The sequence below is a fragment of the Oncorhynchus masou genome, chromosome 8 (genome assembly GCF_036934945.1).
Source record: "Oncorhynchus masou masou isolate Uvic2021 chromosome 8, UVic_Omas_1.1, whole genome shotgun sequence".
NCBI lineage: Eukaryota > Metazoa > Chordata > Actinopteri > Salmoniformes > Salmonidae > Oncorhynchus > Oncorhynchus masou.
The window spans coordinates 11,003,273-11,026,013 of record NC_088219.1 but is presented as its reverse complement, the minus strand read 5'-3'; the positions used below and the strand labels follow the sequence as shown (position 1 = coordinate 11,026,013).

General features: G+C 43.4%; 1 protein-coding gene, 2 long non-coding RNA genes and 9 other non-coding genes across 16 annotated transcripts; 10 read left to right on the top strand and 2 right to left on the bottom strand.

Moving 5' to 3' along the window:
* Positions 1-4,847: 4,847 nt before the first annotated feature.
* Positions 4,848-12,873, bottom strand: rab34b (RAB34, member RAS oncogene family b). Its single transcript, XM_064971436.1, has 12 exons — positions 12,556-12,873; positions 12,154-12,182; positions 11,528-11,905; positions 10,652-10,743; positions 10,372-10,437; positions 7,683-7,784; positions 7,488-7,552; positions 7,323-7,374; positions 7,086-7,167; positions 6,889-6,979; positions 6,090-6,197; positions 4,848-5,997 (listed from the first exon to the last, which is right to left on the bottom strand). The coding sequence occupies exons 3-12, from the start codon at positions 11,612-11,614 to the stop codon at positions 5,936-5,938; spliced, it is 807 nt and encodes a 268-aa protein (XP_064827508.1). The 5' UTR covers positions 11,615-11,905; positions 12,154-12,182; positions 12,556-12,873; the 3' UTR covers positions 4,848-5,935.
* A 461-nt stretch (positions 12,874-13,334) lies between these two features.
* Positions 13,335-16,922, top strand: LOC135544068 (uncharacterized). 5 transcript variants are annotated; one of them, XR_010456296.1, is made up of 11 exons: positions 13,335-13,595; positions 13,890-13,955; positions 14,256-14,300; positions 14,526-14,567; positions 14,926-14,983; positions 15,272-15,315; positions 15,549-15,598; positions 15,797-15,858; positions 16,104-16,131; positions 16,327-16,382; positions 16,592-16,922. It is a non-coding gene; the product is annotated as an uncharacterized LOC135544068 (long non-coding RNA). The 5 variants fall into 5 exon arrangements; XR_010456295.1 differs by having other exon boundaries at positions 14,926-14,987; positions 15,810-15,858; XR_010456294.1 differs by having other exon boundaries at positions 14,926-14,993; positions 15,810-15,858.
* On the top strand, positions 13,685-13,774 carry LOC135544763 (small nucleolar RNA SNORD49). Its single transcript, XR_010456384.1, has one exon. It is a non-coding gene; the product is annotated as a small nucleolar RNA SNORD49 (small nucleolar RNA).
* Positions 14,358-14,432, top strand: LOC135544776 (small nucleolar RNA SNORD65). Its single transcript, XR_010456396.1, has one exon. It is a non-coding gene; the product is annotated as a small nucleolar RNA SNORD65 (small nucleolar RNA).
* Positions 14,728-14,801, top strand: LOC135544762 (small nucleolar RNA SNORD49). The gene has a single exon (XR_010456383.1). It is a non-coding gene; the product is annotated as a small nucleolar RNA SNORD49 (small nucleolar RNA).
* LOC135544764 (small nucleolar RNA SNORD49) lies at positions 15,123-15,190 on the top strand. The gene has a single exon (XR_010456385.1). It is a non-coding gene; the product is annotated as a small nucleolar RNA SNORD49 (small nucleolar RNA).
* Positions 15,371-15,445, top strand: LOC135544771 (small nucleolar RNA SNORD65). Its single transcript, XR_010456392.1, has one exon. It is a non-coding gene; the product is annotated as a small nucleolar RNA SNORD65 (small nucleolar RNA).
* LOC135544777 (small nucleolar RNA SNORD65) lies at positions 15,656-15,729 on the top strand. The gene has a single exon (XR_010456397.1). It is a non-coding gene; the product is annotated as a small nucleolar RNA SNORD65 (small nucleolar RNA).
* Positions 15,920-15,994, top strand: LOC135544775 (small nucleolar RNA SNORD65). Its single transcript, XR_010456395.1, has one exon. It is a non-coding gene; the product is annotated as a small nucleolar RNA SNORD65 (small nucleolar RNA).
* On the top strand, positions 16,182-16,256 carry LOC135544772 (small nucleolar RNA SNORD65). The gene has a single exon (XR_010456393.1). It is a non-coding gene; the product is annotated as a small nucleolar RNA SNORD65 (small nucleolar RNA).
* On the top strand, positions 16,450-16,523 carry LOC135544778 (small nucleolar RNA SNORD65). The gene has a single exon (XR_010456398.1). It is a non-coding gene; the product is annotated as a small nucleolar RNA SNORD65 (small nucleolar RNA).
* Positions 16,923-18,234: 1,312 nt separating the features above from the next.
* On the bottom strand, positions 18,235-19,733 carry LOC135544070 (uncharacterized). The gene is made up of 2 exons (XR_010456298.1): positions 19,247-19,733; positions 18,235-18,742 (listed from the first exon to the last, which is right to left on the bottom strand). It is a non-coding gene; the product is annotated as an uncharacterized LOC135544070 (long non-coding RNA).
* Positions 19,734-22,741: the final 3,008 nt, after the last annotated feature.

The following is a 22,741-nucleotide window of genomic DNA, read 5'->3' as shown; positions in this document are numbered from 1 at the left end:
TGTATCCACAGTCCACAGTACTACATAGAGCCATGACTACATGGAACTCTATTCCACAGTACTACATAGAGCCATGTGTGTGTGACTACATGGTGTGTGTGTGTGTGTGTGTGTACATGAGCCATGACTATATATACTACATAGAGACATGACTACATGGAACTCTATTCCACAGTACTACATAGAGCCATGACTACATGGAACTCTATTCCACAGTACTACATAGAGCCATGACTACATGGAACTCTATTCCACAGTACTACATAGAGCCATAAATACATGGAACTCTATTCCACAGTACTACATAGAACCATGACTACATGGAACTCTATTCCACAGTACTACATAGAGGCATGACTACATGGAACTCTATTCCATATCAGGTAACTGACGCAAGCAGTACAATTTAGATTTAAAAAACTGATCCAAAAAACACTATGGAACAATGGGGACTGTGAAGCAACACAAACATAGACACATGCATACACACACATACGATAACATAAGCACTATACATACACATGGATTTAGTAATGTACAGTTGAAGTCGGAAGTTTACATACACCTTAGTCAAATACATTTAAACTCATTTTTTCACAATTCCTGACATTTAATCCTAGTAAAAATTCCCTGTTTTAGGTCAGTTAGGAAAACCACTTTATTTCAAGAATGTAGAGAGAGAATGATATATTTCAGCTTTTATTTCTTTCATCACATTCCCAGTGGGTCAGAAGTTTACATGCACTCAATTAGTATTTGGTAGCATTGCCTTTCAATTGTTTAACTTGGGTAAAATGTTTCGGGTAGCCTTCCACAAGCTTCCCACAATAAGTTGGGTGAACTTAGGCCCATTACTCCTGACAGAGCTGGTGTAACTGAGTCAGGTTTGTAGGCCACCTTGCTTGCACACGCTTTTCAGTTCTGCCCACAAATGTTCTATAGGATTGATGTCAGGGCTTTGTGATGGCCACTCCAATACCTTGACTTTGTTGTCCTTAAGCCATTTTAAGCCATTTTTCCAACTTTGGAAGTATGCTCGGGGTCATTGTCCATTTGGAAGACCCATTTGCGACCAACTTGTAACTTCCTGACTGATGTCTTGAGATGTTGCTTCAATATATCCACATAATGTTCCTGCCTAATGATGCCATCTATTTTGTGAATTGCACCAGTTCCTCCTGCAGCAAAGCAACCCCACATGATGCTGCCACACCCGTGCTTCATGGTTGGGATGGTGTGCTTCATGGTTGGGATGGTGTTCTTCGGCTTGCAAGCCTCCCCCTTTTTCACCCAAACATAATGATGGTGATTATGGCCAAACAGTTCTATTTATGTTTCATCAGACCAGAGGACATTTCTTAAAAAAGTGTAATCTTTGTCCCCATGTGCAGTTGCAAACCGAAGTCTGGCTATTTTATGGGGGTTTTGGAGCAGTGGCTTCTTCCTTGCTGAGCGACCTTTCAGGTTATGTCGATATAGGACTCATTTTACTGTGGATATAGATACTTTTGTACCTGTTTCCTCCAGCATCTTCACAAGGTCCTTTGCTGTAGTACTGGGATTGATTTGCACTTTTCGCACCAAAGTATGTTAATCTCTAGGAGACAGAACGCACCTTCTTCCTGAGCGGTATGACGGATGCGTGGTCCCATGGTGTTTATACTTGTATACTATTGTTTGTACAGATGAACATGTTACCTTCAGGCATTTGGAAATTGCTCCCAAGGATGAACCAGACTTGTGGAGGTCTACAATTTGTTTTCTGAGGTCTTGGCTGATTTCTTTTGATTTTCCCATGTCAAGCAAAGAGGCACTGAGTTTGAAGGTAGGCCTTGAAGTACATCCACAGGTACACCTCCAATTGACTCAAATGATGTCAATTAGCCTATCAGAAGCTTCTAAAGCTATGACATCATTTTCTGGAATTTTCCAAGCTGTTTAAAGGCACAGTCAACTTAGTGTATGTAAACGTCTGACCTACTGGAATTGTGATAGAGTGAATTAATTATAGGTGAAATAATCTGCCTGTAAAAATTGTTGAAAAAATGACTTGTTTCATGCACAAAGTAGATGTCCTAACTGACTTGCCAAAACTAGTTTGTTAACAAGAAATTTGTGGAGTGGTTGAAAATCAAGTCTTAATGACTCCAACCTAAGTGTATGTAAACTTCTGACTTCAACAGTAGATATGTGGTAGTGGTGGAGTCGGGCCCTGAGGGCAGACAGTGTGTTGTGAAATCTGTGAATGTATTGTAATGTTTTTTAAATGGTATAAACTGCCTTAATTTTGCTGGACCCCAGGAAGAGTAGCTGCTGCTTTGGCAGGAACTAATGAGGATCCATAATAAATACAAATAGCTCCTCCCACCAGCCTTCACTGGTGCAGTGTTATTGAACACACACACATACAGGCATTTGCTTCTTTGTGTAGGCCATAGTAATAAACTTCCCATTACTCTTCTGAAGAATGAAATCAATCTTTAACAGTGAAGGATAGTCATCTATATTGATTTTATAGGACATAAAATATCACAAATCACATCAAATGTAATACAATCATCAGTAGTGAGTCATAACAACATTTCAAGGACATGGTAAAGCAGTAGACCTGAATGTCTGGCCTGCTTCTGGCCTCTTCACAACAGTCTTAATTCAATTTGCCCCAGATCATCAGATGTAAATTAAATGTTATTCTCTCTCTATCTCTCTCTCCCTATCTCTCATTCTCTCTCCCTCTCCATCGCTCTCACTCTCTCTCCATCTTTTCTCGTGATTAAACAAACGCTGTATTTTAGGAGCCCTGAGAGTCTATATTGTGGCTGTGGTGTGGTTGGGATGTTGGGTGGTCATGGGAGGCAGCGTACTCATCCCATTAACAGACCAGACACATGACAGGAGGGGACGAAGGAGGACAATAAACCAGCCAACGCACGGAGGTCTGCATGCCTGTTGCTGATGACGTCTTCAACTAGAATGCAGGAATCTGTCTGACCAAATCTCAAACGAGAACCAAACTAAGTCTGAGTGTTGAGCATTACTTTAGACCAGAGCTACATTACTTTAGACCAGAGTTACTTTACATTAGACCAGAGCTACATTACTTTAGACCAGAGTTACTTTACATTAGACCAGAGCTACATTACTTTAGACCAGAGTTACTTTACATTAGACCAGAGCTACATTACTTTAGACCAGAGTTACTTTACATTAGACCAGAGCTACATTACTTTAGACCAGAGTTACTTTACATTAGACCAGAGCTCCATGTATTGTACCATACTACACTACACAGCATAGGGCTCTGGTGAAGGGGATAGATAAGAGTTTTTCCTGGTCTGGTTACATGGTCAGGAAAAACTCAAAGCTATGGGACCTACACTATCTCCAGTTGTTTATGGAGAGGGTTTCACGTAAAGGAGCAGCATTAGACTCCAAACCCTGGTTTTGTGATTATAGAGGTTTCTTCCAGTCCACGTGCTTCGCCTATTTCTCTTAAGCTGCTTTAAAGACCATGCACGTGTTGCCTATTTCTCTTAAGCTGCTTTAAAGACCATGCAAGTGTTGCCTATTTCTCTTAAGCTGCTTTAAAGACCATGCACGTGTTGCCTATTTCTCTTAAGCTGCTTTAAAGACCATGCAAGTGTTGCCTATTTCTCTTTATGACCATGTAAAACAAAGACTACGAACACAATCTGTTATCCATGGATTGATGGGGATAAATGCAATTGCTGTTGCTGTTACTTCTTCTCTCGTTCAGCTGACAGTCCATGGAATCGTCCTCACTGAGACAACACTTTCACATCGTACAAACACACAGATGCGTGATTGTGTTCTGGCATTCAAGTCTCCCATACTTCAGTATTCAGAGTTGTTTTGTGGGAATTGAGTGTAGCAGTATTATTCTCATCTTCACATGTGGTCATCCTCAGTGTGTAGTGTTGTCCTGTGTTGTGTTGTGTGTTGTGTTGTCCTGAGTAGTGTTGTGTGTTGTGTTGTCCTGAGTAGTGTTGTGTGTCGTGTTGTCCTGTGTTGTCCTGTGTTGTGTTGTGCTGTGTAGTGTTGTCCTGTGTAGTGTTGTCCTGTGTTACCATGTGTTGTGTTGTCCTGTGTTGTGTTGTGTGTTGTGTTGTGTTGTCCTGAGTAGTGTTGCCCTGTGTAGTGTTGTCCTGTGTTGTCCTGTGTTGTGTTGTGCTGTGTAGTGTTGTCCTGTGTAGTGTTGTCCTGTGTTACCCTGTGTTGTGTTGTCCTGTGTTGTGTTGTGTGTTGTGTTGTCCTGAGTAGTGTTGCCCTGTGTAGTGTTGTCCTGTGTTGTCCTGTGTTGTGTTGTGCTGTGTAGTGTTGTCCTGTGTAGTGTTGTCCTGTGTTGTGTTGTGTGTTGTGTTGTCCTGTGTTGTGTTGTGTGTTGTGTTGTCCTGAGTAGTGTTGTGTGTTGTGTTGTCCTGTGTAGTGTTGTCCTGTGTTGTCCTGTGTTGTGTTGTGCTGTGTAGTGTTGTCCTGTGTAGTGTTGCCCTGTGTAGTGTTGTCCTGTGTTGTCCTGTGTTGTGTTGTGCTGTGTAGTGTTGTCCTGTGTAGTGTTGTCCTGTGTTGTGTTGTGCTGTGTAGTGTAGTGTTGTCCTGTGTTGCCCTGTGTAGTGTTATGTGTAGTGTTGTCCTGTGTTGTGTCGTCCTGTGTAGTGTTGTCCTGTGTAGTGTTGTCCTGTGTTGTGTTGTGCTGTGTAGTGTAGTGTCGTCCTGTGTTGTGTTGTCCTGTGTGTAGTGTTGTTGTAGTGTTGTCCTGTGTTACCCTGTGTTGTGTCCTGTGTTGTGTTGTGTGTTGTGTCCTGTGTTGTGTTGTGTGTTGTGTGTAGTGTTGTCCTGTGTTGTGTTGTCCTGTGTTGTCCTGTGTTGTGTTGTGCTGTGTAGTGTAGTGTTGTCCTGTGTTGTGTAGTGTTGTCCTATGTTGCCCTGTGTAGTGTTATGTGTTGTGTAGTCCTGTGTAGTGTTGTCCTGTGTAGTGTTGTCCTGTGTAGTGTTGTCCTGTGTTGTGTTGTGCTGTGTAGTGTAGTGTTGTCCTGTGTTGTGTAGTGTTGTCCTATGTTGCCCTGTGTAGTGTTATGTGTTGTGTAGTCCTGTGTAGTGTTGTCCTGTGTAGTGTTGTCCTGTGTTGCCCTGTGTAGTGTTGCCCTGTGTAGTGTTGTCCTGTGTAGTGTTGTCCTGTGTAGTGTTGTCCTGTGTAGTGTTGCCCTGTGTAGTGTTGCCCTGTGTAGTGTTGTCCTGTGTAGTGTTGTCCTGTGTTGTCCTGTGTAGTGTTGTCCTGTGTAGTGTTGCCCTGTGTAGTGTTGCCCTGTGTAGTGTTGTCCTGTGTAGTGTTGTCCTGTGTAGTGTTGTCCTGTGTAGTGTTGTCCTGTGTAGTGTTGTCCTGTGTAGTGTTGTCCTGTGTAGTGTTGCCCTGTGTAGTGTAGTGTTGCCCTGTGTAGTGTTGCCCTGTGTAGTGTTGCCCTGTGTAGTGTTGCCCTGTGTAGTGTTGCCCTGTGTAGTGTAGTGTTGCTCTGTGTAGTGTTGTCCTGTGTTGCCCTGTGTAGTGTTGTCCTGTGTAGTGTTGCCCTGTGTAGTGTTGCCCTGTGTAGTGTAGTGTTGCCCTGTGTAGTGTTGCCCTGTGTAGTGTTGCCCTGTGTAGTGTAGTGTTGCCCTGTGTAGTGTTGCCCTGTGTAGTGTTGCCCTGTGTAGTGTAGTGTTGCCCTGTGTAGTGTTGTCCTGTGTTGCCCTGTGTAGTGTTGTCCTGTGTAGTGTTGTCCTGTGTAGTGTTGCCCTGTGTAGTGTTGTCCTGTGTAGTGTTGCCCTGTGTAGTGTTGTCCTGTGTAGTGTTGCCCTGTGTAGTGTTGTCCTGTGTTGTGTTGCCCTGTGTAGTGTTGTCCTGTGTAGTGTTGTCCTGTGTAGTGAAGTGTATCCTTCCCCATCAGCAGCAGGTTGCTTTTCTCTTGGTGGGTTTGTACTCTTCTTCTGTGCTCTCTGTGATTCCTGCAGAAAACATGTTGCTAAAATGTGAGAAGAAAGGAGAGCAAGTAGAAAGCCGTTGCCACTGTCTCCTACATGTAATAAAATACACTTACTGATAATGTCACCAACACGTCTGGACCCACTCTTCTCGAGCTCTGCCAGCACGTTGGCCTCAAAGGTTAGAGACGCTACCCGGAAGAAAAACTCCCTAATACTCTCCCCTGAGAGAGAGAGAGAGAGAGAGAGAGAGAGAGAGGAGAGGGATAGAGGATGGAGGGAGGACGGAGAGAGAGAGAGAGAGAGAGAGGAGGAGAGGATGGAGGGAGGACGGAGAGAGAGAGAGAGAGAGAGAGAGAGAGAGAGAGAGAGAGAGAGAGAGAGAGAGAGGAGGAGAGGATGGAGGGAGGACGGAGAGAGAGAGAGAGAGAGAGAGGAGGAGAGGATGGAGGGAGGACGGAGAGAGAGAGAGAGAGAGAGAGAGAGGAGGGAGAGGAGGGAGGGAGGACGGAGAGAGAGAGAGAGAGAGAGAGGAGAGGAGAGGATGGAGGGAGGACGGAGAGAGAGAAAGAGAGAGAGAGAGGAGGAGAGGATGGAGGGAGGAGAGAGGAGAGAGAGAGAGAGAGAGAGAGAGAGAGAGAGGAGGAGGAGAGGATGGAGGGAGGACGGAGAGAGAGAGAGAGAGAGAGAGAGAGAGGAGGAGAGGATGGAGGGAGGACGGAGAGAGAGAGAGAGAGGAGGAGAGGATGGAGGGAGGACGGAGAGAGAGAAAGAGAGAGAGGAGGGGAAGAGAGTGTTTGAGGGGAGGAAGAAAGCAAAACACACAGAGAGATAGAATGGGATATGATGGGGGGACATGAGGGAGTAAACCAGGGGATGTTATGTGTGGTTTTGTGTGTGTGTTCCCAGCACTACCTGACTTAGCAGACACAGTCCAGTACTCTGCTCTGATCTCCTCTGACAGTCTAATGGCCTCCTGCTCCATGTAGGCCAACTGATCAGGAGACTAAGAGAGAGAGATACACAGTTTGAAATACTTCATCTTTAAATCAATCAATGACAGATCATTTGTACTGTCTTTAGTCAGGTTGGATCTTCTCCATCAGACTCACACTGAGGTCCTTCTTGGTTCCGACCAGGAACAGCAGAACACTGGAGGGATCGTTCTCCTTCATAGCATCTTCCAGCCACTGCCTGAACACGCGTACAGACACACATAATGTCTATCACATGCAATAAAGTAGACTTTCATAGAAATTGACTGATGGCCGCTGAGATACTATGATGAAAAGACATTCTATCTGGATGCTGCAGATGTGATCAATATGTAATATGTTGGCATCTCTTACCTGGCGTTGTCCAGAGAGGTCACACAGCTCAGGTCAAATACCACTATGATGGCTTGAGAGAAACCAGGAGAACAACACACATTAGAGAAGAGACAGGCTGCAGGCATCACCACAATACATCTATTAAGGGCTTCCTTTAACATGCGTCTGTGTTTGATTTCATACCTTGTGCTCCTCTGTAATATGTGGAGGCGATGCACTTGAACCTCTCCTGACCCGCTGTGTCCCATCTGAGAGGGAGAGACAGAGAGAGAGTGAGAGCAAGAGGCAACAGATGACAATTGATGGGGAAAGGGTGAGGATGATGAGTGTGAAGTGTGTGTGTGCGTGTGTGTGCGTGCGTGCGTGTGTAGCACTCACAGCTGTAAACTGAAGGGCACCCCCAACACCTCAAACCGCTCCATCTCAAAATCCACTCCGATGGTGGCCTTATAGTTCTTATCAAACGAGTCCTTACAGAACCTGTGGAGAGAGAGAGGGGGGGGGGGACATTACATAATCAATGTCATTATTACACTTGGGTGACTAACGTCTGTCCTCACAGCACCTGAGTAATATATAGACAGTATCAGGACGGTAACAGGACAGTAACAGGAAGGTAACAGGACAGTAACATGACACCAACAAAACAGTAACAGGTCAGTAACACAATGGTAACAGGACAGTAACAGGAAGGTAACAGGACAGTAACATGACACCAACAAAACAGTAACAGGACAGTAACATGACACCAACAAAACAGTAACAGGACAGTAACAGAAGAGTAACAGGACAGTAACAGGACAGTAACAGAAGAGTAACAGAAGAGTAACAGGACAGTAACAGGACAGTAACAGAAGAGTAACAGGACAGTAACAGGACAGTAACAGGACAGTAACAGGACAGTAACAGAAGAGTAACAGGACAGTAACAGGACAGTAACAGGACAGTAACAGAAGAGTAACAGGACAGTAACAGGACAGTAACAGGACAGTAACATGACACCAACAAAACAGTAACAGGACAGTAACATGACACCAACAAAACAGTAACAGGACAGTAACAGAAGAGTAACAGGACAGTAACAGGACAGTAACAGAAGAGTAACAGGACAGTAACAGGACAGTAACAGAAGAGTAACAGGACAGTAACAGGACAGTAACAGGACAGTAACAGAAGAGTAACAGGACAGTAACAGGACAGTAACAGGACAGTAACAGAAGAGTAACAGGACAGTAACAGGACAGTAACAGGACAGTAACAGAAGAGTAACAGGACAGTAACAGGACAGTAACAGGACAGTAACAGAAGAGTAACAGGACAGTAACAGGACAGTAACAGAAGAGTAACAGGACAGTAACAGGACAGTAACAGGACAGTAACAGAAGAGTAACAGGACAGTAACAGGACAGTAACAGAAGAGTAACAGGACAGTAACAGGACAGTAACAGAAGAGTAACAGAAGAGTAACAGGACAGTAACAGAAGAGTAACAGAAGAGTAACAGGACAGTAACAGGACAGTAACAGAAGAGTAACAGAAGAGTAACAGGACAGTAACAGAAGAGTAACAGGACAGTAACAGAAGAGTAACAGGACAGTAACAGGACAGTAACAGGACAGTAACAGAAGAGTAACAGGACAGTAACAGGACAGTAACAGGACAGTAACAGAAGAGTAACAGGACAGTAACAGGACAGTAACAGGACAGTAACAGGACAGTAACAGGACAGTAACAGGACAGTAACAGGACAGTAACAGGACAGTAACAGGACAGTAACAGAAGAGTAACAGGACAGTAACAGGACAGTAACAGGACAGTAACAGGACAGTAACAGGACAGTAACAGAAGGGTAACAGGACAGTAACAGGACAGTAACAGGACAGTAACAGGACAGTAACAGAAGAGTAACAGAAGGGTAACAGGACAGTAACAGAAGAGTAATAGGACAGTAACAGAAGAGTAATAGGACAGTAATAGGACAGTAACAGGACAGTAACAGAAGAGTAACAGGACAGTAACAGAAGAGTAACAGGACAGTAACAGGACAGTAACAGGACAGTAACAGAAGGGTAACAGGACAGTAACAGGACAGTAACAGGACAGTAACAGGACAGTAACAGAAGAGTAACAGAAGGGTAACAGGACAGTAACAGAAGAGTAATAGGACAGTAACAGAAGAGTAATAGGACAGTAATAGGACAGTAACAGGACAGTAACAGAAGAGTAACAGAAGAGTAACAGAAGGGTAACAGGACAGTAACAGAAGAGTAACAGGAAGTAACAGGACAGTAACAGAAGAGTAACAGAAGGGTAACAGGACAGTAACAGAAGAGTAATAGGACAGTAACAGAAGAGTAATAGGACAGTAATAGGACAGTAACAGGACAGTAACAGAAGAGTAACAGAAGAGTAACAGAAGGGTAACAGGACAGTAACAGAAGAGTAACAGGACAGTAACAGGACAGTAACAGAAGAGTAACAGAAGGGTAACAGGACAGTAACAGAAGAGTAATAGGACAGTAACAGAAGAGTAATAGGACAGTAATAGGACAGTAACAGGACAGTAACAGAAGAGTAATAGGACAGTAACAATAGAGAGGAAACATTACTACATTAAGAGTTTAGCATACAGTATACTTCTTCATGTACCCAAAGCTTTGACTATAAATAGCAGCTTTTCAGGAGATTTGATCACTGAACTAACTTACTTCAATATGCCAATAATCAAACCCACAAGTCAATCAAATTAGTCAACAAACAGTCTCTATTATCCTAAGCTGGGGAGAGCAGGGGTAACAGTTTTGCTGATTTCTGAAGAGGCAGGTGCTCTGCTGTGTGTGGATTCACCTGGGTGTCATGGCAACAACTGACTAATAGGAAGTGAAATGGTCAGTAGTATTTTTAATTGGCAAGTACACATCCTGAGGGAGATCAGCATGCCCCCCGGGGGATAAGATCTGTCATAGACTGTTTCCCAAACGGCCCACAGGACTCTCTTAACAGTAGTGAACTAAATATGGAGTAGAGTGCCATTTCATATGCAGCCATAGACTGTAGTGTTTCCTTACCTGCTGATTAGACATGTCTTCCCAACTGCCACATCCCCTACCACAATCACCTTGGCGATGTTAAAGCTACAGACACATAAAGAGAACAGTCCAGTCAAACACTGATAATATACAAATGTGTGTGTGTGTGTGTGTGTGTGTGTGTGTGTGTGTGTGTGTGTGTGTGTGTGTGTGTGTGTGTGTGTGTGTGTGTGTGTGTGTGTGTGTGTGTGTGTGTGTGTGTGTGTGTGTGTGTGCGTGCGTGCGTGCGTGCGTGCGTGTGTGTGTGTGTTCATCTCACCCCACTGCGCCCGTCTTTTGCCCCTGACAGGCAGCCTTGACCTGTGAGTGGAAGACATCTTTAGTGTGTAGCGCTGCAGCTGGGGTAAAACACTACAGAGAGAGAGGGGGGGAGGGAGAGAGACAGAGAGGAGAGAGAGAGACAGAGAGAGAAAAAAGAGAGACAGAGAGAGAGAGAGAGGTTTAAACAAGGTGTCAACAAGGTGTCAACTCAAAGCAAGAAAGTATATCAGCTTGGCATCCCACATAAATCAGAGGCTAGAAGGACAACTGCCTTGTGGGGACATGGAACGGAATCTCTTCAATTCTGGCACATTAGCACGAGCCAGTGACCGAGTCCAGAACAAAACTAAGAACATTAAGTGTGTGAAACAGACTAATAAACAGCAAATGACCACCCAGCACTGTCTAATCATCTGCTTCATTACAGGGTTCCAGAATTGTGAAAGGGTTAGTCACGGTGTTACAGAGACACGTTATTAGATTAGTATCTGAGGTGGTGTGTACGTGTGACACAAAAGACCCCAACTGGCAGCCTGGTGGTTTTATTTGTTCCCCCATGTTTTCTGATCCAAAAATAATTATAATAATATTATTTTTTATTATCGTTGGACATACAAATGTTTTACAAACACCAGGAAATCAGCTCCAATTGATTTTAATTGGTGAAATCTGTTCCCAAGTATTCCCATGCACAATAGACATGTGATGATACACAGATGCAAGGTTTGAAATTATTATGTTTTAGTCAAATATTATATCTGTTTGGGCTTCTTGTGGACGATTTGCAGTCTACAAATGATTTGTAATCATGTTGAGGCACCCAACCATCCCCACAAGAAAAAATTGTCCAAAATCTAAAAAAGGTGTGTGTCACCTCTGGAAGCTGAGCGATGATGCGGTCTCTCCTCACAGGTGGCAACATGTTCTTCAAGTGGAAGTTACGGGTGGTAGGGATATACATAGACACACACACAATCAAACAATCACACACACAAGAGACCCAGTCGCACACGCTCCAACAATCATAGGCAGACAATCACACTCAGACAGGACAAATACACAGAAACACTATCTCTCTCTCTCTCTCTCTCTCTCTCTCTCTCTCTCTCTCTCTCTCTCTCTCTCTCTCTCTCTCTCTCTCTCTCTCTCTCTCTCTCTCTCTCTCTCTCTCTCTCTCTCTCTCTCTCTCACATACAGATGTAGAGTAGAGTGAATAGGGGCTTCTCCATGGAAAGGCTTAAACGTCAAACAGCTGAAAGAGAAGGAATAACTGAACATTATGTAACCTGATGTGTAGCCTAATCTATAGTCTGACACCAACAGAGGAAGTGTCCCCTGAATCTCCTAGGTGACACCTCAATGCAAAAGACCACTGGCAGCTGTCTGCACATCAAAGTAAACTCACAAACTGCCAACATGGCGCATATCGGCCCTCTGGTTTGCTTTATCTGGTGGAAAAGTATACAGTGTCACTGTGGCAACTCAGCCTTGTCCACTCACCTGGCAACTATAGCAACCAAATACCAGCCCTGCAATGGGGAAGGAAGTAGAGACTCTTACATGGCATTATTTGTCTCCATGACATTATGTCACTTGCAGCCAGATCACAGGACTGAACATGATGCCATTCTAGACTTTTACACATTACCTTATAAAGTTTACACATCTAAGATCATGAAGGAGCGATGAAAAGGAACGTTTATGCAGTAAAACATGGTATCATAATCTCCTAAATCATCATTACAGACTATCTGTAGCACAGCTAAAAATCAAGCAACATGTAGAATTGGTGAAAATAAACTAAACTCAAATGATAGTGTTGTCATGAAGATGGACTATCGCTACATCAAGGCTTCATTGGCATGATAGTAAATCATGTAATCATAAAGAATAATACTTTACCTTGCACGTGCACTGAAAGTGCGAAAAGTAAACTCGAATTCGTCAATAGGTTGCGGTAGAACACTATATATTCTACGAAACTCATATTACGTATTTTTCGCTAATAGAAAGTCTCCTAGGGCTGCTTACATCCACCCGAAGACGGCTAGTGAGCAGCAGACCAGAGCTGCGAACTCAGCAGTGGAAACAGATGACTCAAATTATGGACCTCCGTTTTAGCTCAACCATCTCCAGTAGGCTCCCAGTGAGTGGGTTAGCTCTAGTCCAGGGCGTAGTGCCCGTTCTTACATGATTAAGAAACACGTACTACGCCCTGGACCAGAGCGAGGTGCGGGTGAGCTGTCCTGAAGTGCGCGCAAGCCTTCTGTGAAACATTTTAAGTATGAACATTTTGAACGTCATATACAAGAGTCAAATCCCTTTAATAGCCTATATCAACGACAAAATAAAAGTACAATATTTCCATGAAATTACTTTTATTTTTATGATTGATGCTTTTATTTTACCCACATACAAGTAAAATACATTTTCATACTATTTGGGACAGCTGATATGATGAAGGTTTAACCAATGCTTATCTCTGCTTCACTCTAGAGTAGTTTGAATAAAATGTTTATATTCATTATTCTCACGCTTAACATGACTTTTGGTAAAGTGTGCAGTGATTGGTAGGGAAGGGAACACACACATTGGATGACGTCCTACCAGCGTTGTGCCTTTATGTAAATTTCAGCCGACTGCATTTGTGGTGTACGTCACCGGTGCACTATAAATACTGACTGGCGACGTTTATTCTCTCTCTCTCGCGCGTTCTTCTCTCTGTTGAGTCCTGTGGATGACTTGCTGGAGCAGAACGTCCTCTGCATTATGGAAGTTGATATGTTAGAAATGCTTCTTTAGTATCTACTTATTGGTATAGTGTTGTCCCGTAAGTCTTGCCCTGGTTATTAGTTAAGTAGTTAACAGTAGCTACCTTGGAGCATGAGGACTTGCAGAACCATGCACGTGGGCAACTCTGAACGTTTTGAAACCATGCCGGGGTAAGTCTATATTCAAGGCGAAGATATTCTAGTTAGCTTGCTGCTAATGCATTCGAGTTAATAACAAGTGGTATATTTTGTTAGTTTATGGATGTGATGATACCGATATAGGAAGTGCCGTCCGATGCGAAACTGACGAAGATTCCTAAACGGTTAGCTTGCTAGCTAGCCATCTGATCCACGATCACGGAAAACCAACCAGTTACCACCACAGCAGATGCAGTGCCCTCATTTTGCTAACACTATTTAAAATGTTAGTCCAAATGCATTAATACATCTCACATTTTGTTCTAGCTGTCTGTACCTGGCCTATGTGGATTCAACTGAAGCCGTACACGCCAATGACTGCGCACATGGCAGGTAAATTCAACTGGGATCTTCCCCGCTAACTAGGCCTGACTAATGTCTGGTTGGCTATTCCATGGCACACTTAAGATTTTGTCTTTTAATTTCAACTGGTATCTAGTCTGATCAAATAATTGAATAGTCACTATATATGGCCACAGTGCTTTCAGTGACGAAAGCTTGAATAGGAGGAGTTTGCAAAAAAAAATTTAAAAAACGGTAACCTCGCTGCTCAGAAGTAATCTCCTAAATAAAGTTTAGGTTATTGCCTTTATAGATTGTAACCCTTATTTATTTATATTTTTTTTTAAACAGACGCTGCCCTGATGACTTGATTTAAAGTAGACTTAACCTCGAAAGGTAAGACTGCCACACCCACTCCATCGTTTGAGACGATGACTATTAACAACTGTCTGGTTGTGATGAATCCTAAACTGAAAATAGCTGGAATTACCGTCAGATTGTACAGTGGTGATATTCGGTTTTCTGAACAGGACAGGCAATGACTTTAATTTTCATACTCAAATTTCCTATTCCTTATGAACTCTTATGTTTCTATTCTTTTTACTCATGGTGTGTTTATAGGTGTGCAACAGAACCAAGGATGGTGTGGAGGCATCTGAAAAGGTACATTACATTAACACACCCCGGCGGGCTGGTGGTGATTAATCCTAAGCAGACAATAGCTGTAGTTACTGTCAATAGTACAGTGGTGATATTTAGAAACTTGGGCGCTGTGACTTTGTGTGGAAGTTGGCCAGTAACAAGTGGCTTAATTGGACAGTTTGGATGTGATGATACCAATATAGGAAGTGCCGTCCGACGCGAAACTGACGAAGATTCCTAAACTGTTAGCTTACTAGCTAGCCATCTGATCCACAATGAAAGCCACCTCGTAGATGCATTGCCCTTTAAGTTAGCTAACACTGTTGAACTGCTGGTCCTGTCAATAATGCTTTGATGAAATTGTATGTTTTGTTCTTAGATTTGGGAGACTACGCAGTGACCTGTGGCTGAACCATACACATGAAGCCATACACGCGGCAAGTAAATGTAATTTAAAAAAAAGTTCAGCCTGACTAATGTATTCAAATACAAATTGAGTAAAAGTTTAATTTAAAAGAACGTCATATCTTGTTCTCTGTTCGAATCTTCGATCAGAGGCACCATAGCCACAGCTCTGTCAGTGATGAAAGCTTGAATAGGAAGAGTTTGATGCGACAACTGATGAGTTTATTCAACTACTGAGTAACAAAGCTGTTTAAATCATCATGCATAGTTGTGGTTACTGCTTATAGATTCTAATAACCCCTATGATTGTTTTTAAACAGGAGACTCCACCCAAATGACTTAATGGTGGAGACATCACCTCAAGGTAAAACTACCACACCCACTCCAGCCTCAGACTTTCACTCTGGCTAACTGTCTGGTTGTGATGAATCCTAAACTGAAAATAGCTGGAATTACCGTCAGATTGTCTAGTGGTGATATTCGGTTTTCTGAACACGACAGGCAGTGATTTTCAATTCTCTAGTTGCGTTTCTCTCTAAGAACTGCTAATGAGTAGTTGCTTTTACTAATTTTCATAACCCCTATGCCATTTAACAGGTGTGACGCTGCCACTATGAGTTGATGGCATGGAGACTCCATCTGCCAAGGTCAGACTTAAACCCACACCTCGACTGTCCCATTCTCTGGGTAGCTGTCTAATCTTGTTGTGATGAATCCCAAACTGAAATAGCTGGAATTACCGTCAGATTGTACAGTGGTGATATTCGGTTTTCTGAACATGACAGACAGTGACTCTCAATTTCTACTGTTGTGAACTCCAGTTGATTGTGTGCCTATTCTAATAGTGGTTTTGAACAGGTGTAGAACTGACCCAATGATGTGGCTGGAGTGGAGACCATCTTTAAAGGTACATGACCCCGCCCCCTAGTCTACACCTCATCTGGCCCATTCTTGGAGTAGCTGTCTGGTTGTGATGAATACTAAACTGAAAATAGCTGGAATTACCGTCAGATTGTACAGTGGTGATATTCGGTTTTCTGAACAGGACAGGCAGTGACGTTACAGTCCTACTGTAGTTTTGTTCTTTCTAGTGGACTGATTAGGCCTTTTTATTCATTTTCAAATCTTGGCTCTTGTGATTGTTTTGAACAGGTGTGGAACTGAACCAACGCTGTGAAAGGTAGGCAGAACACCCTCGGGCTACACCCCACCTGTCACTTGTCTGTCTGGTTGTGATGAATACTAAACTGAAAATAGCTGGAATTACCGTCAGATTGTACAGTGGTGATATTCGGTTTTCTGAACATGACTGGCTATGAGTTGTCATTTGTTTATATGAAATTGTACATTTTCACTCAAGCTTTTTACTTTTCAGGTAGGTTGCCTTTGCATAACATCCCTGCAGTCTCAGAACTGGACATGTCAACTGGGGTAAGGCTTTTCACCCTGGCAACAAGCTGCCTTGTGGTCAGCTGGAAGGAATAATTGCTTATTTATGCTATGATGAATCCCAAACTGAAACAGCTGGAATTACCGTCAGATTGTACAGTGGTGATATTCGGTTTTCTGAGACATTAGTACACTTCACCGTGTTTGATAACTTCCCATTTATTCAGCTAATGGCAGTCGTTTTATTTCAGGTGTTCCTCGTCTGATGCCCCCTGCTGATTTTCAGCCCCAACCTACCCTTCAGGGGCACAGTCACCCGATCACAATTTAGAAGAGCCTTTCCGATCTATTGTCTGAGTTTTGTTCAGTGGTGATATTTAGTTCTGAACTTAAAGAGTGGTGTTTGTTTATGGGCCCTCACTTTGAGTGGGATATTTAAAAATGTGTAAATGTTGTACTGTGGCACTTCACCTCTTTAAGATGTAACTGTATATGCTTTCAGTGTGTTCACACTCCGGGACTCTATTCCATGTTTTTTACAGCTTGAATTAAATTGAGGTTGTTACCGGCCTACACACAGTACCCAGTGTCAGTTGAATAATTAAAATATTAAATGTGAGCCTTGTTTAACCCTGGTTATGGAAGCCTGTAAATTCAGGAGTAATACATTTGCCTACTAATTCAGATGTGTGAGTTGTGCCATAATAGCTTTTAATATCTTTGCATGATTACCTCATCGCTTACACCCCCCCCCCCCCACACTTTTCTGAAAGTAAGGTCCCTCAGACATGGTGGCTAAGGCCACCTGTTGGGGGATGGGTTAAAACAGCTGTTAAATATCCCCTTTAAGGATAGTTAATTTAGCTTTGGATGTTGACTCAAACCCGTTCAATACAAACGTACAGGTGTCCTAACACAGCTGCTGCAGAAGGGAACCACTTGGATTTCAGAAGCAAATTTTGATTTAGTGAATGTGATAGAACATACTGGCTCTGCGTTCTCATTAAGCCTGTTGGTCATGAGCTTGAAATATACATACTTGTCTCACTAATTTACTTGTCTGTTGGTCAATGAAGGGTGGATGAGGACTTGGTCCCTGGAAAGTTAGCATGTAAAGTTAATATTTCTGTCAGGCCAGTTGCAGCACTTGGGAGGAGCAAGGAATGCGGCTGAGTCAACATCAATTAATCACATTCTATTTTGTCAAATGCTGTGTCTTACCATGAAATGCTTACATATAAGCCCTTAACCAGCAATGCAGGTAATGTGTAGGGATGAGGTGACAATGCATAAATATCCCGCGGAGCCTTTTGACTTTTTTACCTCAACTGGGTAAGTCAGTTAACAAATTCTTATTTTCAATGACTGCCTAGGAACAGTGGGTTAACTGCCTTTTCAGGGGCAGAATGACATTTGTACCTTGTCAGCTCGGATTTGAACTTGCAACCTTTCAGTTACTAGTCAATCTCTACCCCCTAGGCTAACCACTGAGCATTCTTGGGGGATGAAGCCGTTAGACCCTCGACTTGGTGTGCTGGTGCAGTAGCAGAACAGTGAGTGCCCATTTTTAGGACATTTCCTCTGACACGTCTCCTATAGAGGTCAGATTGGCCAAATGGAGGCCGAGGGAGGGCTTTACGCATCGGAATTTTTTTCCCCCTCATTGCACGTGTGACATACTGTTAGCAATTGAGTGCCTGCTCTAAGGCCCGAGTTCCCCTTCTGGGTGAGTATTTTGTGTACTTATGGCCTTATACATCTCGTTGAGTGTGGTCTTAGTGCCACCATCCGTTTGGTATGTAGGCAGCTACAAAAAATATAACTCCCTTGGTAGGTAGTGTCAATGGATTTGTCTGAAAAGTGAAGTAGATGGAAACAGTAATTGAATGCATATGTAGAACCAATATTTATAGACGCACTTGACATGTACAGTGCCTTGGCATTCCACATTAAGTTATAGCCTGAAGTCAAAATGGATTAAATAGCTCCCACATTTCATTTTCAATAAATGTATAAAATGTTTTCACTGTCATTACAGGGTATGGTGCACACAAAGTGAACATGTTTTAGACTGTTGTACATTTAAATACAGATATGATTTACATAAGCACTTACACCCCAGGTTCATACTTTGTAGAAGCACATTTGGCAGCGAGTAAGCCTGTCCAGGTCAATCGGGTTCTTGGTCACCTTCCTGACCAAGGCCCTTCTCACCCGATTGCTCAGTTTGGGTTGGTGGCAAGCTCTAAGAAGAGTCTTGGTTCCAAACTTGTGTTCTTGGTGACCTTCAATGCTGCAGAATTATTTTGGTACCCTTCCCCAGATCTGTGCCTCAACACAATCTTGTCTCAGAGTTCTAAACAGGGTTCACGTTGTCATTTATGGGTAATGTGTGTAGATTGCTGAGGGAAAAAATATATTTAATCATTTTTTTGAATAAGGCTGTAATGTAACAAAACTTAGAAAAAGTCAAGGGGTCTGAATACTTTCCATAGATGCTATATCCCTTTTGTTAAATCTATGTTCTGCCAGTGTCTGCTAAATTGAGTTAATTCTAATGTTAGACTCAATATTGATGTTAGACTGCTGAAGAAACAAGGACAGTGTTGCCGTTATCGTGTGAGATTAGGATATCTGAGAAGAAATTTGTAGCCGAAATACTGCTGAGATGTATCCAATGACAATGATTAGAAGTATGATGCATGATCTGTTTAATACATCGTTGATGTATTGTGTCTTCCGGGTCACTGACTGTCGGGCACGATTATTATGGGTTTACGGTATCTAATCACACGTTCTGTGCGCTTGGATGATTTGTATGTATAGTCTATAAAATCCCAAGGGAGCTCGGGCACGGAAGGATGAAACGACGAACAGATGAGGAAGAGTATATATGCCAGCTTTACCTCTGGATGAAGAAGATTATTACGATCCTTGGAGCAGTGTCGTTTTGGTCTCCCTGCGCACAGTTGTTTGTAATTAATGTCGTAGAAACTTTTGCATCCAGCAGTTCTCCCCATTGGCCAGTTTTAAATTCGGAACAATATCAGGTGAGCAATGTTATATAAATAATCATATAACCAAGCATCACTAGTTAGCCAATATTCTGGTCAACCCAGTTGTCTTCAGACAACTCTTGCCTAGGTGTCCTCAGTCAAGCATAGAGCCTACGTGCAAAAACACAAGTATCCTTGCACAACACAACTTAAGGGAAGGACACATGACTGGCATCACTCAAAAATATACTCCCCCCGCAACCCACAAAGAACATCCTGCTCTCGGTCCTGTTCTTAGCAGATTCTCACAGCACTAACAAGCTTTGAGTGCCAAACTGTTCCACTGATATTGGTCTTTACAAGCACTCCTGTCAAAACAGGAAACGCCGTAGCCCAAGACAGTAACCACCGGCTCCCCTTATCTCACGCTCCTGGACACACAGACATTGCATGAGCACGAACACTCACACTCTACCCCCTCTACTGGTCGGGTGCCTAGAGCAGAGGACTCTGCTGTGCACCAATGGGGCTCCTACTCAGGCTCGAGCAGGCCCGCCTCCAACCTTCACCATCCAGTCAGAAGACAGAACGACGAGGCTCAACCTACATCATTCTATGTATAAAATCCGCTGCACACTCTGTCTAAGCACCCTAATTACCTGACTCCTTGCAGAGTCATATGCTTAGGTCCGTGCACGCTTAACTGCAGGACAAGATATCTCTGACTTTAAATAAACTGCCTTTTTGATACACCTGATTCCACTCTGTCCAGCGTCGTTGATTTGGTCTCACTCTCCAGTATTTAAACACTAACAAACTTGGTAGCAGAGGATGGTTTGAATCCTGAATTCGATTTATGATAAGTTGGTGTGAGAGGACGAGACAAATCATTCGGTTTGATTCAGACAGAAGAGTGACCTGTCATCCAGGAGACCATCAACCATTGGACTTGCCTCAGGAAACTGATCAGAGAGCTCTACCAAAAGGTAAGCAGAACCTGTTAAATCAAAATCTGCATATTGTATTATAGGCTAAACCAAATTTTGATCTGAAGTACTGAGTGTGAGTATGAATCGTTGCTAAATTATTTTGACATAAGAACCAAAGGCATTGTTCAAAGAGATCTTGTGTTGATAAAATCTTTTGTTTTTACTGAGATATTGAGATACTGAGATATTGAGTGAACTGAGATATTGAGATACTGAATGGGTTGTGTATGAAGTGAAGTTAAACTGAGGCTGTGTTCTAGTACATAATGGATATTGGATATGATATGTGAAATTGATACAGATGAAACGTGATTATTGAGAATCATATGAACTGGAGTTGACGTTCCACGATTTTGTGACCGGGGGAAATTAAAAATACGGGTCTACATTTATACCCAATTAAAAGAAACATTTGTTGGGGAATAACTGCCATACTAATCTACGTTACTGAGTCATATGAGCCCGTGTTATTGGACGCACTAAAAGTAGTCTAAAGACGGCCGCCGGGCCGAAATACTGGTTATACCAGCCGCCTGGCTGCTGATTAACCCAGCCGCCGAGCTGTATACTGACTGTTTGGATTTTCTTTTTGCTGTTGGTATTTCCCAAAGGGATAAAATTGTTCTGATAATTGTTATAGAATCGCCTGAATTTACTAATATATTGTTCCAAAAGGAAATTGCCGAATTATTTCTAAAAAATACCCAAATAAATCGCTGAACAGATTGAAATAAAAACACACACGTAATTGTCACCACATACTGATAAAATCTTTGTATGCGAGGGTGGGGAACAAGAGATAAGTCTGTGCCGGCACCGCGAATACATCCCTGGTCTCGACCAAGGACGGGCTAAGCATACAAAGATAGAAATAAACACACATACACAGGACATAGTAGAGGGCTGACTGAAACCTAGAGGACACATTACAGACAGGAGCCAAATAAGACCTTTTTCAGATAATCACTGCCTTAGTTATATCTTGCCTAACCACGTTAATAATTACCTTAGCAGTTCACGTAATTATTTTGTGATAACATGTCTGGCTCAACTACACCCAAACTCAAGTTCAATGAATACCTAGAACAGCGCATGACTGATAGAGCGGGAGGGAAAGAACAGTACAAGAAAGTGAAGAAAGTGTGGGTAGGGATAAAACTGAAATGGACACAGGTTACCTTAGAGGGGGACCTCGTGTAGAAGAGGAACTCCAATCTATGCAGAAAGGGCTAGAAGAAGCCGTAGAGAGATTGACAGCAAGTGAGACTCAATTGTTCAAAAAGGAAGGCACAAAAGAGAGAGAGCGAGCAGAAGCGGAGTTGAAAATAGGAACATGGGCGATAGAAGAGAGTAGGAGGGTGCAACCAAAAAACAAACTGGACATGATGTGTGTGGCCTCTGCAACGTCAGCAGAGACCAAAGCTCCTCTCGAGTGTTTTCCCACAGCTCCCCAAGTAGCCAACACCTGCACGGCGTCCGCTCCTTCCCCACTGTACCCAGTAATACCAACAGAGGTGGCTCAGCCCCTGCTCTACTCAATGGAGCATAATCACCGGAGCCCGTCTCACAACCCGTTCAATGGTAACCCTTTCCTCGCCGGGACCCAGCCCACAGTACAGGCACCAGTCCTGAGTGTAAAGAAAGGCCGACTAGATGGGGCGGTGGCCTTCGGAATAACGGGAGGACAGATCTTGTGTGAGCAACTCCCCACCACCAGCACTCCATATGCAGGACACACTTCCCAGAAGCAAGAACCTCAATGCAAAGTAAACGACTCCCCCGGGAACTACATAGGTTCCCACCTCATAGATTTCGGAGGCGCCGTGAGCGCCCCCCCAGGCCTGGGAAACGGTGCAGAAGGGCGACGTTTCTCAGAACTGGACCCTGCTTTCTACCGAAGGCGGTCCCTGGGTAGCCTCCAAACAGGGCAAGGCTCTTTTGTGAGCCACACGAGCGAGGCAGCAGAAGATGATGAGGATAGTGGTAGAAGGACCCCCACTGTCTCAGAGATAGAATATGAGGTGAAGAAAATGAGAAAATAACTAGGTGCATCAATATCCCAAGCGAAAGAACTGCTGGGCATTGACGGCAACAGGGTGGGTGAATACCACGTTGAAGGCATAGTGAAAGGAAAGGTGACTGATGTAACCGATGCCCGGTGGGCGAACCCCGTCCGGAAGTCTGCCAGACTGGCTGAACTGGGGTCAAAAGGAGTGACCACCAGAGATGACTGGGACCAGGAGCGGGGTGGGGCCAACATGTATCCCCTGCGCCAACAGCTGATCCAGCCTACGTAGAATACCAGCCCTGGAAGATGACTGATTTGACCACACTGATGGAACAAATGCCCAGTCTACATGGAGGAGCCTCAGCATGGCTACTCCAGCTTCAGACTCTAACCTCCGGTCTGGATCTC

Bases quoted from the DNA above. Each gene is read 5' to 3' on its own strand.
- rab34b (XM_064971436.1), bottom strand. From the start codon at position 11,614: ATGTATATCCCTACCACCCGTAACTTCCACTTGAAGAACATGTTGCCA. The intron at 7,168-7,322 runs GTAAGAGATGCC...ACGCGTGTTCAG, and splicing joins ACCTCTCTGGACAACGCCAG to GCAGTGGCTGGAAGATGCTA. The intron at 5,998-6,089 runs GTAAGTGTATTT...TGTTTTCTGCAG, and splicing joins ACGTGTTGGTGACATTATCA to GAATCACAGAGAGCACAGAA.